General features: G+C 38.0%; 1 protein-coding gene across 1 annotated transcript in view; it reads right to left on the reverse strand.

Moving 5' to 3' along the window:
• Window positions 1–15,763, reverse strand: part of LOC122808375 — a 268,669-nt gene that overhangs the window by 130,203 nt on the left and 122,703 nt on the right. Inside the window, exon 2 of the mRNA XM_044079341.1 lies at window positions 7,911–8,222. Within this exon, the coding sequence (XP_043935276.1) occupies window positions 7,911–8,222 (312 nt within the window). The remainder of the gene's footprint in view (window positions 1–7,910; window positions 8,223–15,763) is intronic.

Below are 15,763 nucleotides of genomic sequence, written 5' to 3' on the forward strand. Positions count from 1 at the left end.
CCTTTAAATATACAGCATTTAGTACACTGTACAGCATGCTTGTGCTTTAGCAAATCGTTAATGGCACACTTAATTAAGAATCTATTTTCAGCTACAAACAAATGAAGAATTCTAAAAGAAAATGACAATCAAAATAATTTCCCACTGAATTCAAAGAGATTTTTAAGTCAACTTCTATGAGACAAATCATACAAGCTATCAACAATATTAAAATTAAGGAAAATTAAGTTGTTGCTCTGACCTACCATGCCAGTTGTGCTAGTTACAAAAAAAATTGAATTTCATTTACATTGTGGGCAGATGCAACTTGTTACAACAGTAAAGATCAATAAATTACAAACCAACACTGGATTGTTTCAGTTTAGTAGGCACTACTAGTTTACTATGAGGAAATACATAGCTGATTTATAGCTGAGATAGCACAAATATCACTTAATCACAGCTAAATGGCCATGGATTCAGAATGTCATGGTGTGTGTGTGTGTGTGTGTGTGTGTGTGTGTGTGTGTGTGTGTGTGTGTGTGCACAAAAACATGCAGATAAACATGCATAAAGATAACAAAAGCTTATCAGACATCAGAGGTGTAGATAGTCACAAAATGGTTGCTTGGTGGGAGAGCACATACAGCCTGTGTGAAAACAACTGTCCTTTGCTCATCTGATCCTTGTTGCACAGTCATGCATCTTGACCTGGAGTTTCATGATCAGTATATGTGTGAAACAGTCAGAATTCATTCCTATGGGAAGGACATATTTTATCACTTGATCACTGCTAATTAACTAAGGTGCTTCCAGCCAAACTGAATAATTGTTGATAAGTCTTTAAATAAAAGGAACTGATCACAAATGTCAAATGATTTTTGTCACAGAAATGAATTTTCATTAATTAAATATGTGTGTATGTATTTGACAAATAAGGGGGACTACATTGCTATCATCAATCTTTCTTTCATGACTATGGTGTTTCACTGAATCCTATAGTAAAGAAAATCTGCTCTAGATGTGCTACAACTATGGAACAAGAGTTATGAATGTCTGAGCTTGTATTAGATGTGCTTGCTTTCCAATTCTAGGGTCACCCCTTTTTTGTGATATGATATATTTGTTTTTGTCCATTTTACTAACTTTTTTTGTAATTGAAAGCACATATTGATTGATATTTCTTTCAGCAAAGTGCTGCACATACTGTTGGGGAATTAGATGTCATAGTTTTTGCCTTCACTTCATGGTTGTGCAGCTGCTGAGTTAATATATTTAAATTCTGGGGAAGCAGGGGGACGTGATGCCTGCAAAAATGTCTGCTTTTATTTTTGTAAATTTTGTGGTTTGTACCTCTTTGTATTTAAGGTTTCTTTGTTAGTGGCACCTATCTTTTTGATGTTCATGTAATGACATGATTCTATATTATTGTCTCTTTACTTTCCAAGATACAAGTGAAATTCTACTCACCTTATTACCTTATCCCTTCTCTTCAGTCCTATCTCCCATAATTCCATCTTCCACCCTGAAGAATGTATATACAGTTGCAGATCCAGTCAGAGCAGCATTGATGTGGTAGTCCTCCAAGCCTGCCTATGCTCACTACAGAGGCACTAGTGCCAAGGTCCTCTTGTTACTTATAGATAGAAATACACCATACTCCCTGGCCCATAGACTAAGGATTTTGTCACCATCATTGAAAATGGTAACCAAATTCTCCATTCTGCAATAGATTCCACCTACCCACACCTTGCTCCCCTTTATCTAGCTATCCTTATCCCCTTTCTATATGGCCCTTTACTTTTTCCTGAATAAGTTTCTTACTTTAGAGCTTCCACTACAAATCCCTTCCCATGAGTTATAAATTACTATTTACATCCCTCCTCCTCTAAAATACTTCCTAGTTGCATAATGCATGACTTATTCTCCTACCTGTATTCCCAGGAACTGATCCCTACTTTTTACTAACTGCTTTTGCTCCTCATTATCCCGTTACTTTCCATTTTTATCCATCAGTTACTTCTGTACTATCCTTATTACCATCTACTTTTCCTTAAATCACTCCTAAGTCTTCCTCATCTGCCCATACATTTTCCATGGCTATACCAGTCTACTTTCCAGATATTTGCTGAATATCCAGATTTTTTACTCATATTTTTAGTCTGATCCTCATAAAATTTGTGGTTTTCTGGAAAATCACTGAGGAATAAAGTTACTAAATGAAACACTTTTAAGTTTTAGACTTTATATCCTTCAGAAATGTTATGCACTTGCAAATTCTGTTATTCTAGTAATTTTCTAAGTTTATAAGAGGAAAATTTAAAAGCAGTCCTTATTTTGGGGACTTTGTCTGCTCCCATTGTTTTAGGCTCTGTCCAGATTTCATGGGATGACAGGCATTCCCATTGCCATTTGCCTTTTTCATAGTAAATAAAATGATTCAGATGGCTATAAACATTCACTTGTTAGGAAAACCTAAATCCATTATATTTTCTATTTTAAAGCTGCATTCACATCATTATAGCTCTGTTTTTTTTCCTACAGAAGAGCACAATGTAGTGAAATGCTGGCCCGAAAGAAGATTAATGCACACACACACACACACACACACACACACACACACACACACACACACACACACACACACACACACACACACACACACACACACAAGAATTTTTAAACTATTCCCAGGAGCACTGATTTATAGCTCTTAAAAATGTTTGAAAATTCCATGCTTTTCCAAGAGCCAAACAGTCCAAGTTTGACATTTTATTTATATTGTCTGGAAAAATAAAAAGTAGACTCATTTATTATTCAGCTTATAATAAACAGCATACAATGACCAGGAATTGTCACCTGTAGCTGTACTAATTCATGTGTCCTTTGTACGCTTATGTGCCAAACACTCTAATCATGAGGGCATCATTATTTTTGCTGCATTCTGTTTTACTTGGTAACCTCCTGGTGGATGCAGACTGCATGCTCATGATTCAACTGTCCAAGGTTTAATTCACTGAAGTAATTCATTTTTGGGGGGAATTTCCCCCTTCTTCAAGCTGGGGTGACTGTGGAGTTGCTCTATATAAGTTTGAGGATGTGTGGGTCTGGCCCCATCTGTCCACATTGGAAGTAAAAGTGGGGGCTTACACCTCTACAAAAATCAGTATAATAAAAGTGTTTTTCCATAGAGGTTTTTCAGTATATACAGTTTGGGAATTTCAATCTTTGATGCATTTGCTTTCATCTGCTCACAAAAGAAGCGTTTTACCACTGCATAGATGATATACAAACTTCAAACTTAGCAATAGAGTAAAAGTGCAACTAATGGACCAGAATCTCACAGAAAGATGTGATAGCTCAGTATCAAAATATATTGTTACATTTATTATTTTCTCTCCTCTGGAAGACCAATAAGTCTTATGCTGCTTTCAAGCTGTTTTCCATCTCACCAGCTTTACCTTGAAAATGTACTGTCTTGCCATTACATAATTCCATGCCTTTCTACAAGTACAACAGAAGAGACTGAATTTGTCACCATGAATGACCATGTTTAGATTTTTGAGAACTCCAGCAGGGCTAACAATAAGGAGAACAAAAAAGAAAAAAAATAATAGCTGGAGTTCCATTAAAATTACATGTAATGCAGTGCTGGGTTATGGCAATTGCATTTACAACAGATAAAATGTAATTGCATAATAATAACAATAATAATAATAATAATAATAATAACAATAATAATAATAATTACTCAATTTATGCACTACTTGTTCTAGTTTTCAGTTGTAAAACTTACACATATAACGCATTGCACTGTGGCATTGTTGCATGAAAATATTTACGTTTCATTACGGTGACTCAGTTAATTCTTATGCTTTTATAGAGCATTTTCATAATTTAGGTAGGAGCCCTAAGCATACTGTAAGTGAGCAACAACAGATCGATCCATTCAGTCTTTTTCTACATCTCCATATGTACCAAGTGACAAAGTATCATGTATTAAATGTATCCGTAAGGGACATTTCATCAAACTGTTAGATAACTACAGCAGAGTTCTCTACAATATGCAGAGTATGCTGGTAAACAGGATCATGGTTTGTGCTATTACAGGTCAGAAACATAATCACCTAAACAAATGAACAAACTTTCGACAAATTTAATTAAGAGCCACATTCTGTGACTTAGAGGGATGAATCCCTGACTACAGCCCTGGTGACCTGATTTCAACTACCGGCTCAAATACCAAAATACCTAAGTAGAAAAAGGTGGGAGTGATAAAGCTTGTGCTTATATGCTCATACATATACTTGTATGTAGTGGATAGGAGGGAAACAGTGGCCTCATTCATACAAAATGCTCTACTGAAGGAGACTGTGCAATGTGGACTTGGCATTGTAAACCAGTGACAGTAGCCTGCCTGGTAAATGGGCAGGAGTATGCACATGCTAGGAGAAGGAAATTAATGCTTCTGCTTTGATGTGAGTGTTTATGTCTGTCTTTAAGGGTCAAGGTTAGATATTTAACCCCAAAATGCCTAGTTCTATAAAAGTTCCCAATGAAGAGATTATTAATGGTCAGCAGGCAAAGAGGAAGAAATAGCATAAAAGGTTAAACTAAGTTGTAGAAATCAACAGAAGAATGTGTTACCTTAAGCTCAGTCTCTTCTTCTCTTTTGGCTGTTCCTGTTAGGGGTAGCCACACTGGATCATCTGTTTCCATTTCTTCCTGCCCTCTGCATCTTATTCTGTCATACCAACCACCTGCATGTCCTCTCTCACCACATACATAAACCTCATCCTAGGCCTTCCTCTTTTCCTCTTACCTGGCAGCTCCATCCTTAGCATCCTTTTCCAAATATACCCAGCATCCCTCATCAGCATATGTCCAAACCAATGCAATCTCGCCTCTCTAACTTTGTCTCCAAACCGTCCAACCTGAGCTACCCTCTAATACACTGATTCCTAATCCTGTCCATCCTTGTCACACCCAGTGCAAATCTTAACATCTTTAACTCTGCCACTTCCAGCTCTGACTCCTCCCTTTTTGTCAATGCCACCATATCCGTACCATACAACATAGATGGTCTCACTACCCTCTTGTAGACATTCCCTTTTCACTCTTACTGATAGCTGTCTGTCACAAATCACTCCTGACACTCTTCTCCACCCATTCCACCCTGCCTGTAGTCTCTTTTTCACCTCTCATCCACACTCACCATTACTCTGAACAGTTGATCCCAAGCACTTCAACTCATCCACCTTTGCCAAATTCACTCCTTGCATCCTCACCATTCCTCTATCCTCCTTCTCAATCACACACATATATTCTGTCTTAGTCCTGCTGAACTTCATTCCTCTCCTCTCTAGAGCATATCTCCACCTCTGCAGGGTCTCAACAACCTGGTCCCTACTCTCACTACAGATCACAATGTCATCTGCAAATATCATAGTCCATGGGGCCTCCTATCTGATCTCGTCTGTCAACTTGTCCATCACCATTGCAAATAAGAAAGGGTTCAGAGCTGATCCTTGATGTAATCCCACCTCCACCTTAAACGCATCTGTCACTCCCACTGTCACACTACCCTCGTACATATCCTGTACCACTCTTACATACTTTTCTGCCACTCTCGACTTCCTCATACAATACCAGAACTCCTCTCTAGGCACCCTATCATATGCTTTCTCCAAGTCCACAAAGACATAATGCCATTCTTTTTGACCTTTTCTATATTTCTCCATCAACATTCTCAGAGCAAACATTGCATCTGTAGTGCTCTTTCCTGGCAGGAAACCATACTGCTGATCACTAATCATCACCTCCCTTCTTAACCTAGCTTCCACTACTCTTTCCCATAACTTCATGCTGTGACTGATCAGTTTTATCCCTCTGTAGTTACTACAGCTCTGCAGATCACCCTTATTCTTAAAAGTAGGTACCGAAACACTTTTTCTCCACTCCTCAGGCATACACTGACTTTCTAAGATTTCATTAAACAATCTGGTTAAAAACTCCAATGCCATTTCTCCTAAGCACCTCCATGCTTCCACTGGTATGTCATCTGGACGAACAGCCTTTCCCTTCTTCATCTTCTTCATAGCTGTCCTTACTTCCTCCTTGCTAATCTGCGTCACTTCCTGATTCACTATCCGCACATCATCCAACCTTCTCTCTCTCTCATTCTCTTCATTCATCAGCCGCTCAAAGTACTCTTTCCATCTGGTCAACACACTCTCCTCACTTGTGAGTGTTTCCCTCACTATCCTTTATCACCCTTACCTGCTGCACATCTTTCCCACCTCTGTCTAGTCAAGTCAGTACAGGTCCTTTTCACACTCTTTACTGTCCAATCTTTCATACAACTCTCCATATGCCTTAACCTTAGCCTTTGCCACCTGTCTCTTCAGCATGCTCCCTCATCTCCTTACACTCCTGTCTACTTTCTTCATCTCTCTGACAATCCCACTTCTTCTTCAGCCTCTTCCTCTGTATACTCTCCTGTACTTCCTCATTCCACAACCAGGTCTCCTTGTCCTCCTTCCTCAGTCCAGATGTCACACCAGGCACCTTTCTAGCTCTCTCCCTTACCATCTCTGCTGTAGTTACCCAGCTATTTGGTAACTCTTCAACGCCGCCCAGTGCCTGTTTTAACTCTTCCCTGAACTCCACCTCACAATCACCCTTTTTCAACTTCCACCATTTGATCCTTGGCACTGCTCTCACACTTGTACTCCTCTTCTTCATCACCAGTATCATCCTACAGACCACCATTCTATGCTGCCTAACTACACTTTCCCCTGTCACCACTTTACAGTCTCCAATGTCCTTCAGAATGGCCCTCCTGCATAGGATATAATCCACCTGTGTGCATCTTCCTCCACTCTTGTGCAGATGTAAAATAGTCCACTTTTTTCTGTACATTCATTTCTCATTTATAAATATTTCAAAAAATCTTAATGTGAACAAACAGTCTGAAAGGATATGTTGTAACAATTATTTATGTATAGACTGGTTGAGACTGCTTGATTACTTTATGAAACTGCTAAATGTTAAAGAACACTGCTCTAAATTAACCTTTTTCAGGACTTGCCTGGGTATGTAGCTACACTCAAAAGAAAAATATAATAAGAAATGCATTAATTAAAAGAAGTGTATACATTGATTAATTGCAATTTATAACCTCATTAAGGCACTTTATGATGTGATTCTGGTAGCTGGGACAGGTAAGGTTGTGAGCTATAGTTCCAATGGTGCAGGGTTTGATCCTCTCATCTGTCATTTGCCTACCATATGACCATGAGCAAGTCACTTAACCAGACATTGTTCCTAGGTCACCCTGAAAAAGGACTATGTAGGTCCAGTAGGCCTACCTGTTTAGCACATGGATATTAACTATTCTGTGATAACCACATGTGGATGAATACTTGGTCTTCAGCTTCAGACCTTACCATTCAGCTATGTGTCAGACAATAATCAAAACACTGTCAGGTCTTGATGCTTACTAGGTAGAAGCCTGTAAGTTATATATGTTAAAAAACAGACAGGTCTTTGGAATATTGTCATGATTTATGCACATTTCTGCCTATTGTAGTAGTTAACACAACAAAAATGTTATAATGTGAATTAATCTTTCCATGCCCCTCTTCCGACCCCCAAAAAATGACTTTATGTTATGAAACATGTCTTTGCAGTAAACATAGTTTCATGCACAAATTTTCTCTTTCAAACCACCATAAATGAGAAGTGCTTAGAAAATATTTGACCTTTGTCTTCATTTTAGGAATAATAACTCCTAGATTTAAATCTAACTATGGGATATCATCATAAAGATAAATTGTGCAAAAATATATTTTCACAAAACTAAATTCAGACTCCTAATGTCTGCAACCATACATGCTTATGTTTACTGTTTTTCCATTTTATATGCTTACCATACACTTTAAGAGTGAAGACTTGTACATCAGAGACATGTCCAGCCATGCTTAATGTCACAGTGTACTTGCCAGTGTTGTTCGTTCCTGAGTTATAAATCACCAGTGATCCTGTATTAGTAATATTATATCCATAAGTTAATGATTTGTAAGATGGGTTAATGAGCCATAATCCAGCTGTGATCTCCCCAAACTTCCATTCTATAACTGCATACTCAGCAGGGGGTGTAAAATTCACTGGTAGTATAACATCATTTCCCTTGGTTGCATTTACAGATGTATTGATGATAATAAGCTGTCCTTTAGTTACACCTATTTAAAAATAAAGCAGAAAAAAAATCTTAATCCCTTGAGGTATACTTGCATTGTAATAATGAACACAGGATAAAAAAACATAAGTATCCACACAATCATGAGGATTAGAATCTTTATTCATTTTTATTTTATTTTATTTTTGTGATTCTTTTTTAAACACAAAATGGCAAGGTATTCATTTTAGGCTGAAAAACAATATTTTAATTTTAAGTTTACATTTTCATCTTCTTGGTGAAATGTTTTCATTTATTGTATCTCTACAGTTACCAATTACTTAGAGTTTAATGACGCCTTTCATCCATGTCCAGGTTTACAGATTTAAAAAAAATCATAAACCATTAATGCAACATAGCACTTGAAACAATTCAAGACATTCCCCAGGATTCAATAAAATCCACATAGACTCCACATAGAGCCTACATGGAATGTATCCATGTACATGGCCATGGTTCCTCCTTGGCAGCACGCCATACATATCAATTATTCTGCACTGCCAGGGGGAGATCACAATAACATGGATAATGAATCCATGCATGTAACAGTGTAGAGGCTGTCCTGTACTTGTGGACTGTCCAGAACAATTCTGGACAGTTGGCAAGCACAGTACAATACCTTTTGACATTAACCTGGACCGAAAGGTGAACAATAGATTTTACATCAGGAAACTGTAATTTTTTTACGTTAATGTGCTTGTTTGCATAGTATAGCATGTTACACAACTATGCTTAGCTTTGCTTATATAGACAGCAGATATCTGCTAAACATCTAAAAATAGAAATTGGATGTATTCAATTGTAAATACATTTTTTTTCTTTTGTGCTTGTTTGCACAGAGCGACACTTTGCTGAGCAATGCTGAGGTGCGCATATATATATATATATATATATATATATATATATATATATATATGTGTGTGTGTGTGTGTGTGTGTGTGTGTGTGTGTGTGTGTGTGTGTACACACACACACACACACACACACACACACACACATATATATATATATATATATATATATATATATATATATATATATATCAGACATGCGCCAGAAATCTAAACATAGAAACCAGATGTATTCAAATCTTGTTCTGCAGTGCTTAGCAATGCACAAACTCACATAGTGAAGCTGCGCTTTGCTTACAGGCACATTGTAGTATATGTGAAGATAAACCCTTTCCTTTCACTATCCTAGTGGCTAAATAGGTTGAGCTATGACCTGCAGTAGGTACAGGGTCCGAGTCCTGAACAGTCATACTTTTTGTATATATTCCTGTTAAAATGTGTCAGATGACCGAAACAGTGTTTTAGTTTAAAATTAAAAAAAAAAAAATGTTACATTTAGAAAAGAGGTGCAATGCTAGGCAGTGCTTAAATATGGTCACTAGTCTAGTTCTGTTTATGTATTGCTATGCTTCACTTAACCATGATTTGTGCCAGTTTGCGCAATGTTAAGTGGCGTAGGGTTTTTTTGAAAGTTACATCATGATGTGGAAGGGCAGAAATGCAGCCCATTTAAAGGCTAATAGGTAGGAATTTCACATCATTGCTTGGAGTATTAACTTGGCTGTAGATATGCCTGGTGCTGTTGGTAAAGGAGTGGGCTTTTGTGAGCAAAAGTGGGGAGCGCAGGAGCCCAGAGTTTTTGTTGGACCCCTGGTTAAGAACTATGAACTCCAGCTGCTGCAGGGCAACTTCCAGAGCTCAGAGTGTAAGTCTGAGGCCTGGGATAATTTGGCAAGTGAACATACCAGTGCTACTGGCATCCCTCATGCTGGTCAGCAGTGTCATCACAACTATGATGACCTGAGGTGTAGAAAGAGGGGAACTTTGAACACCTGGGTCCAAGAGGGTAGGAATGGGCACACCCGACAGATATGTAAGTATGTTTGCCAGTAATTTAGAAATATACAAGCTGAATCTGTGCAAAACTGGTATACATAATGCTTTGCTTCTCTTGCCACAGCTGCAGAAGAGAGGGTTCACAACATCCAGTTCCAGGCTGCGGGCTTGGCCAGGATGTGGTGAGAGTGTGGTAAATAGGGAAACATCAAAGTAATAAGTTAATACATAATGTAATTATATGATAAAGTAACTACAGAGTTTGCAGTTTTAACAGTCAGGTATGACATACTGGGACATCTCACATCTATATTAATGTGTCATTGCCTACCTGAAATGGTAAAGCAAGTTAAAGCAATTAAGCATGCAGTACTATGTAACATAGCTTCCAAACATCAGATAATGTTGTGGTCTACCCAGCTTAAGAGTCACTGTTCTGGTCTGCTTATTGCCTGAAATATGCTGTAGGTTGCACTCAGTAAACAAACAGGGTATATGGGTAAGGTAACATAAGTCATGCACAGCTATCCCTGGTCTACATGCCAGAGTTGAAACAACATTAATCAATAAATTTTAAAACCTGATGGTGCTTTCATAACTAATGTTTTCAAATAAAGCGCTTACTATTCCTGTATTCACTGCTACTGTTTTCTAAACTGACACCAGTCAACTGTTATATGTGCATGAATAAAAAATGCAGAAATAAATGTAGTTCAAACACCACATTAAGGGTCATGCCTGTGTTGTGATCATCTGGTCTGAAATATGCTGTAGATTCCATCCAATAAATGAGCAGGGTATATGGGTAAGTTAACCAAAGGCCTGGATTCTTCTTTCGGCTTTTCCAGGTTAGGGGTCGCCACAGTGGATCACCTGTCCGCTCATGATTGGTAGTGGAGATTTACGGTGTCGAGAGACAGCCCGGCACCCAACTTCCACAGAAGGCACACACATGCACACACTCATGCCTAGGGCCAATTTAGAGTGTCCAATCCACCTACAACATGTCTTTGGGATGTGGGAGGAAACCGGAGCACCTGGAGGAAACCCACGCAACCACAGGGAGGACATGCAGACTCCGCACAGAAGGGACCCCAGCTAAGAATCAAACCGGAGAACCTCTTGCTGTGAGGTGGCAACGCTAACTGCTGCACCACCATGGCCGTCCAACCAAAGGCCTGAATATCTATCCATATATCCAAATACCAGATTTGCTGCAACATTTTCAATACAGTTTAAAAGGAGAAGGTGCTTTGAGAAGTAATGTTTTCAAAGAAGTGTTCATTATTCTTGTATTCACTGCATGTGTGCTTTAATCCGACACCAGTCAGCTGTTACATGTGAATGAAAAGTAATGCACCATGAAATGGCAGATATAAATGTAATGCAATAACCAGATTAAGGGTCAAGCTTGAGTTCTGATAAGTTACTGAAATATGCTGTAGATAGCACTCAGTAAATGAACATGTTATACAGGAAATGTAAAAGACGTCCTAGATAGCCCTACATGTGTGGAAATTAAAGATTTGAATTGACAGGAAGGAATAGAAAGTGTAAAATGAGATGGTGCTTTGATAACTAATGTTTTCAAATAAGGTGCTCATTACTCTTCTGTTCACTGCTTGTGGGATCCCATCTGATAGCACACACAGCTATGCTTGTCTGTAAATGTGTGATTTCACACAACATGTCATGATAAACATATTAAAGGAGATGGTGCTTTGATAATTTGTTATAGTCAAATAAAGTTCACATTATTCCTATAGTCAGTGCCTGTGGGTTCTAATCCTATGGCATCCAACTGAGATATGATCAGCTTTGTAGCGTAATAACTGTAAGTGAACATACCTCTCAACTGTTACAATATTTGCAGAATGTAATGAGTACTGCCCCATATGACTGGTCCTTGATTTGCAGATATGTGACATTACTTGAAATGCAATTTACTGGCAAATCTGTTGTCAGAACACCCTGCTACTAATATATGAGCACATTGTGTAAAAATGTTGCCTGTAGTTGTGCCTTTGTACCACCATATGGTAGGGCTTGACCAATAATGTTCCAGCTTAACAGGTTGAGAGCTATGTACATGCAACATCATCTATACAATATTTGCAGATGTATGTAGTAGTAGTTTGTTTCAGAATATTACTTGCAAAGTTACTAAGGCTTATTCTTCTCTCCCACCCAACCCCCTTCTCCTCTTTAATTTATTAATTATATGTATTATTATAATTTGATATTAATATATTATTTGCAACTTCCACTTATGTTGGCCTTATATATAATTTCATTTTGCTTTGCTATTAAAATACTTTCATCCATATTATTTATTATTGTGTTCCTCATTATATTCCTTTCTATTTCTTTTGATTAATCATTATTATTTCCTATTATGTTAATAACATTTGTTTGGTTATGTTTATTTTTACCTTATGTTTGTATTTAATTTACTACAGTGAGACAAGGTAGGCCAGTTCCAGGCGATCCACCTACCTTGGCTACCCAGCCGAAGCACTGGGGCCCAGCATGTCTAGGCTGCAGCCTGGTGGCACCCTCTCTGCTACCCCTGCACTACCTGGGACATTTGATAGTTCTGCCCCACAGGCTGGGGATGGCCTCACTCTAGGAGTGGAGAGGGTGATTATGTCACCCATGAGGGACTGCCAGGCATAGTGAGTGGGTCACTGCACTGAACTCTCTGTGCATGCCTACACTGGATGTAGAGCATGCTGTCCATCCTGGTGGGGCAGCCTTGCTGCAGGCACTAGTGTGAACCACTGCCTCCACAGGAGCAGTGAAGGTACAGTGCTGACAGTCTCATGGGTAACGACTTGAGTCACACTGTTACTGTATCTGGCATCCATGGAACTGGGATTCCTCAACATCCTCCCTGACCAAGGTGTTCACCCCCCTTTTGAGTCACACACCAACCATGTCTGCTGTCATGTCTGTCTGCCAACGTTCCCTCACTTTCCCAACTTACTTCCCCCACAAGTACCTATGTCTCTTCCTTAGCATTCCACTCACACCTTAAAAAAAATGGGCACCTATCACAAAATATATATATATATATATTGTCTCATACATAGCTCTCCATTTCACACGTGTCCACCGGACACACTTAGTTTGGTCCAGTTGGCTTGACAATGCACTTATGTTGTCCTCACCCCTCTCTCTGGGGGTGACAGTCTAAATTCAAATAAATGATCTGTTAAAGTACACAGTTGTTGCTGTACAAGAAATGGATAGCTATGGTTCTTTCCTACACCCTTCCTGCACATACAACCTATGTTTAACTATACTTGTTTAACTATATTTTAAAACAGTTTGAATGTTACATGCAGCAGTAGTTAAAGTAGGATGAAATGTTATTTTAGAACATTTTTTATTGCACACTGTTTACAAAATGTCTGCATATATATTTTAAATATTTTAAATAATTTAAAACATTTTATAAGATTTTACATTTAGTAGGATGTGGCATCAGAGTTGCGTGTAGTGTTTTACTACAAAAGTGATGTCAGTTTAAATATTTTAAATATTTTATGTATAACAGGATGTGACATCAGAGTTGACTTCAGTATGTGCAAACAGGATGTGACATCAGTAGTTGACTCTAGCATTTTGCTATAAAATGGATGCTAGTATGTTTGTTTGTTAGTGGCCTGATGAAAATTCGTTGAAAGCACTAGCCCTGTGTTCTAATTATTTTAATAAACGTGGTTTCTACTGGACGCTTGGATTTATTTTTACATGCTGGCTGCGTGTTTTTTCTACAAGTTATTGCCCAGTGGATGAGTAGGTTCGAATGAACACTCTATGGTGATTTTGACTCTTTTTTATTGGATTAAGAGTTCGCAAAGTAAAGCGGTTTGTAGGTTACAGCTTCGTCTCTTTCTGTGGAACATTTGGTTACCGTTTGTGACTGACTTGAATTGAACACAGCAAGTATACTTCCCATTATTTAAGCCTGTTTTTTTGTTATATTTTACAAGTCTTGTTTATTATCAGGCGAACAGAGTGTAGTGAGCATTATTCTTTGTTTATAAACTATGTGACTTATTTTTTGTTCACGCACTCATGGCTGAGGGAAGCAGTCAAAATTCAACAGTTGAACTACCATACAATCCTGATATGCTTAGAAGTACCAAGTCAGGTACATCTAATATTAAGAGCAGATTTGAAGATGCTGTTACAAGTGACATTAATCCACTGTTATCTTTCAGTCCATTGGCTGAGACTTATGATGAACAGAGTTGTAAAGAAGATTATCGAGGGCTTGAAACTCTAGTACAAGAAATGGAAGGAGATTTCCTTAAACTGAAACGCCTCCAGTTGCAGAGGCAGCACTTCGAAACATGCATTACTCGCAAAATCGTTCCAAGGGGTTTAAGGATCCTGAAGATGCCAACTACAGGTACTGTGTATAAAGATTTGTTATATTCATGGCAACAGTTAAACCTAGATACCAGCCTGAAGTACATGGAGCTAATGAACAATTATTTCTTACCTCATGAAACATCATTGAGGGAGAAACTACAGAAACAACAGCAGAGCTTATCTACCATGTACCCTAGACCAGTGGTAGAAGCATCTATTGACAAAATGTTAGACAGCGTTTTCATTTATGAGAAAAAATTGTTACAGCAAAACGTGATAAACTTAGAAGGGACATGGACGATTTTAAAAAAGGCCATGTCTTTACTTGGCCTAGAGTGGAGAATGGAGCCAAGGGATGGAAGAACACACGCCCTCAAAATGAAATGAAAGACAAAAATTTTGGGTCTCCCAAAAGGAAAAAAAGGGATGGCAATTTTAGGCATTTTACGGCAGGGGAAAAAAGGAACCAGGGTAAAGAAAAACCCAAAATGAAAAAAAGAAATCTTTTCCCCGGCGGAAGGGGCCAAATACCAATTTAAAGGTTCTAATGGTTAATTTTAGATAAAAAAAGGGGGAAAGAAAGAAAATTTGTTAAAAAAATAAAGAGGAAATAAAATCAGCCTTTTTTCCCGCAAAATGTTCAATATTTTGTATTGAAACCCCTTTCCCAGGAATAATGGAAAAGGGGGCAAGAATTTTAATAAGAAAGGAAAAAGAGAAGCAGGAATACGGGCCTGGCCTACAAAAAGTTTTAAAAGGGAAGAATCAATATTTCTATCAAAAGCTTTAAGGAAAAAGGTTTTGGGAAGGGCCCAACAAACCCAAAAGAACCGAACCAAAGGCTTTTTTTAAAAAGTTTTAAGGGCCCCCAAAATAAGGTTTTTTAATACAAATAGTTTACCCCCCAAAGAAAAAAGTCTTAAATCCTTTTAACCCCCCTTATAAAAGGCTTTTTAAAAATTTTAGCAAATTATTTGAAAATTTTTAAATAATAAAAAGGGGGTTTTGCAACTGAACCCCAAAAAGGGAAAAAAATTAATCCTAAATGAAACCCAAATTTTTATGACACCCATAAAGGGGGTTTGGAGTTATAGGGAAAAGGGAGAAATTTTAAAAGGAATTTGGTTGGATGACCCCCAAAAAAAATTTAATGTAAAGATAAATAGGACCATATGATGCCAGGTTTAAATTTTTGGTTTGGGAAAGTTAATAAAGAATTTTTTTAATATTGTAGTGGAAATCAAATCCCCTTTTTTTTGAAAACCCCAAGTTTAAAAATGTGGACCCATATGGGGTTTTTGGGGAAAGGGTGGTTA

Source organism: Protopterus annectens, chromosome 8.part0 (genome assembly GCF_019279795.1).
Source record: "Protopterus annectens isolate FY-2018-M chromosome 8.part0, PAN1.0, whole genome shotgun sequence".
Classification (NCBI taxonomy): Eukaryota; Metazoa; Chordata; order Ceratodontiformes; family Protopteridae; genus Protopterus; species Protopterus annectens.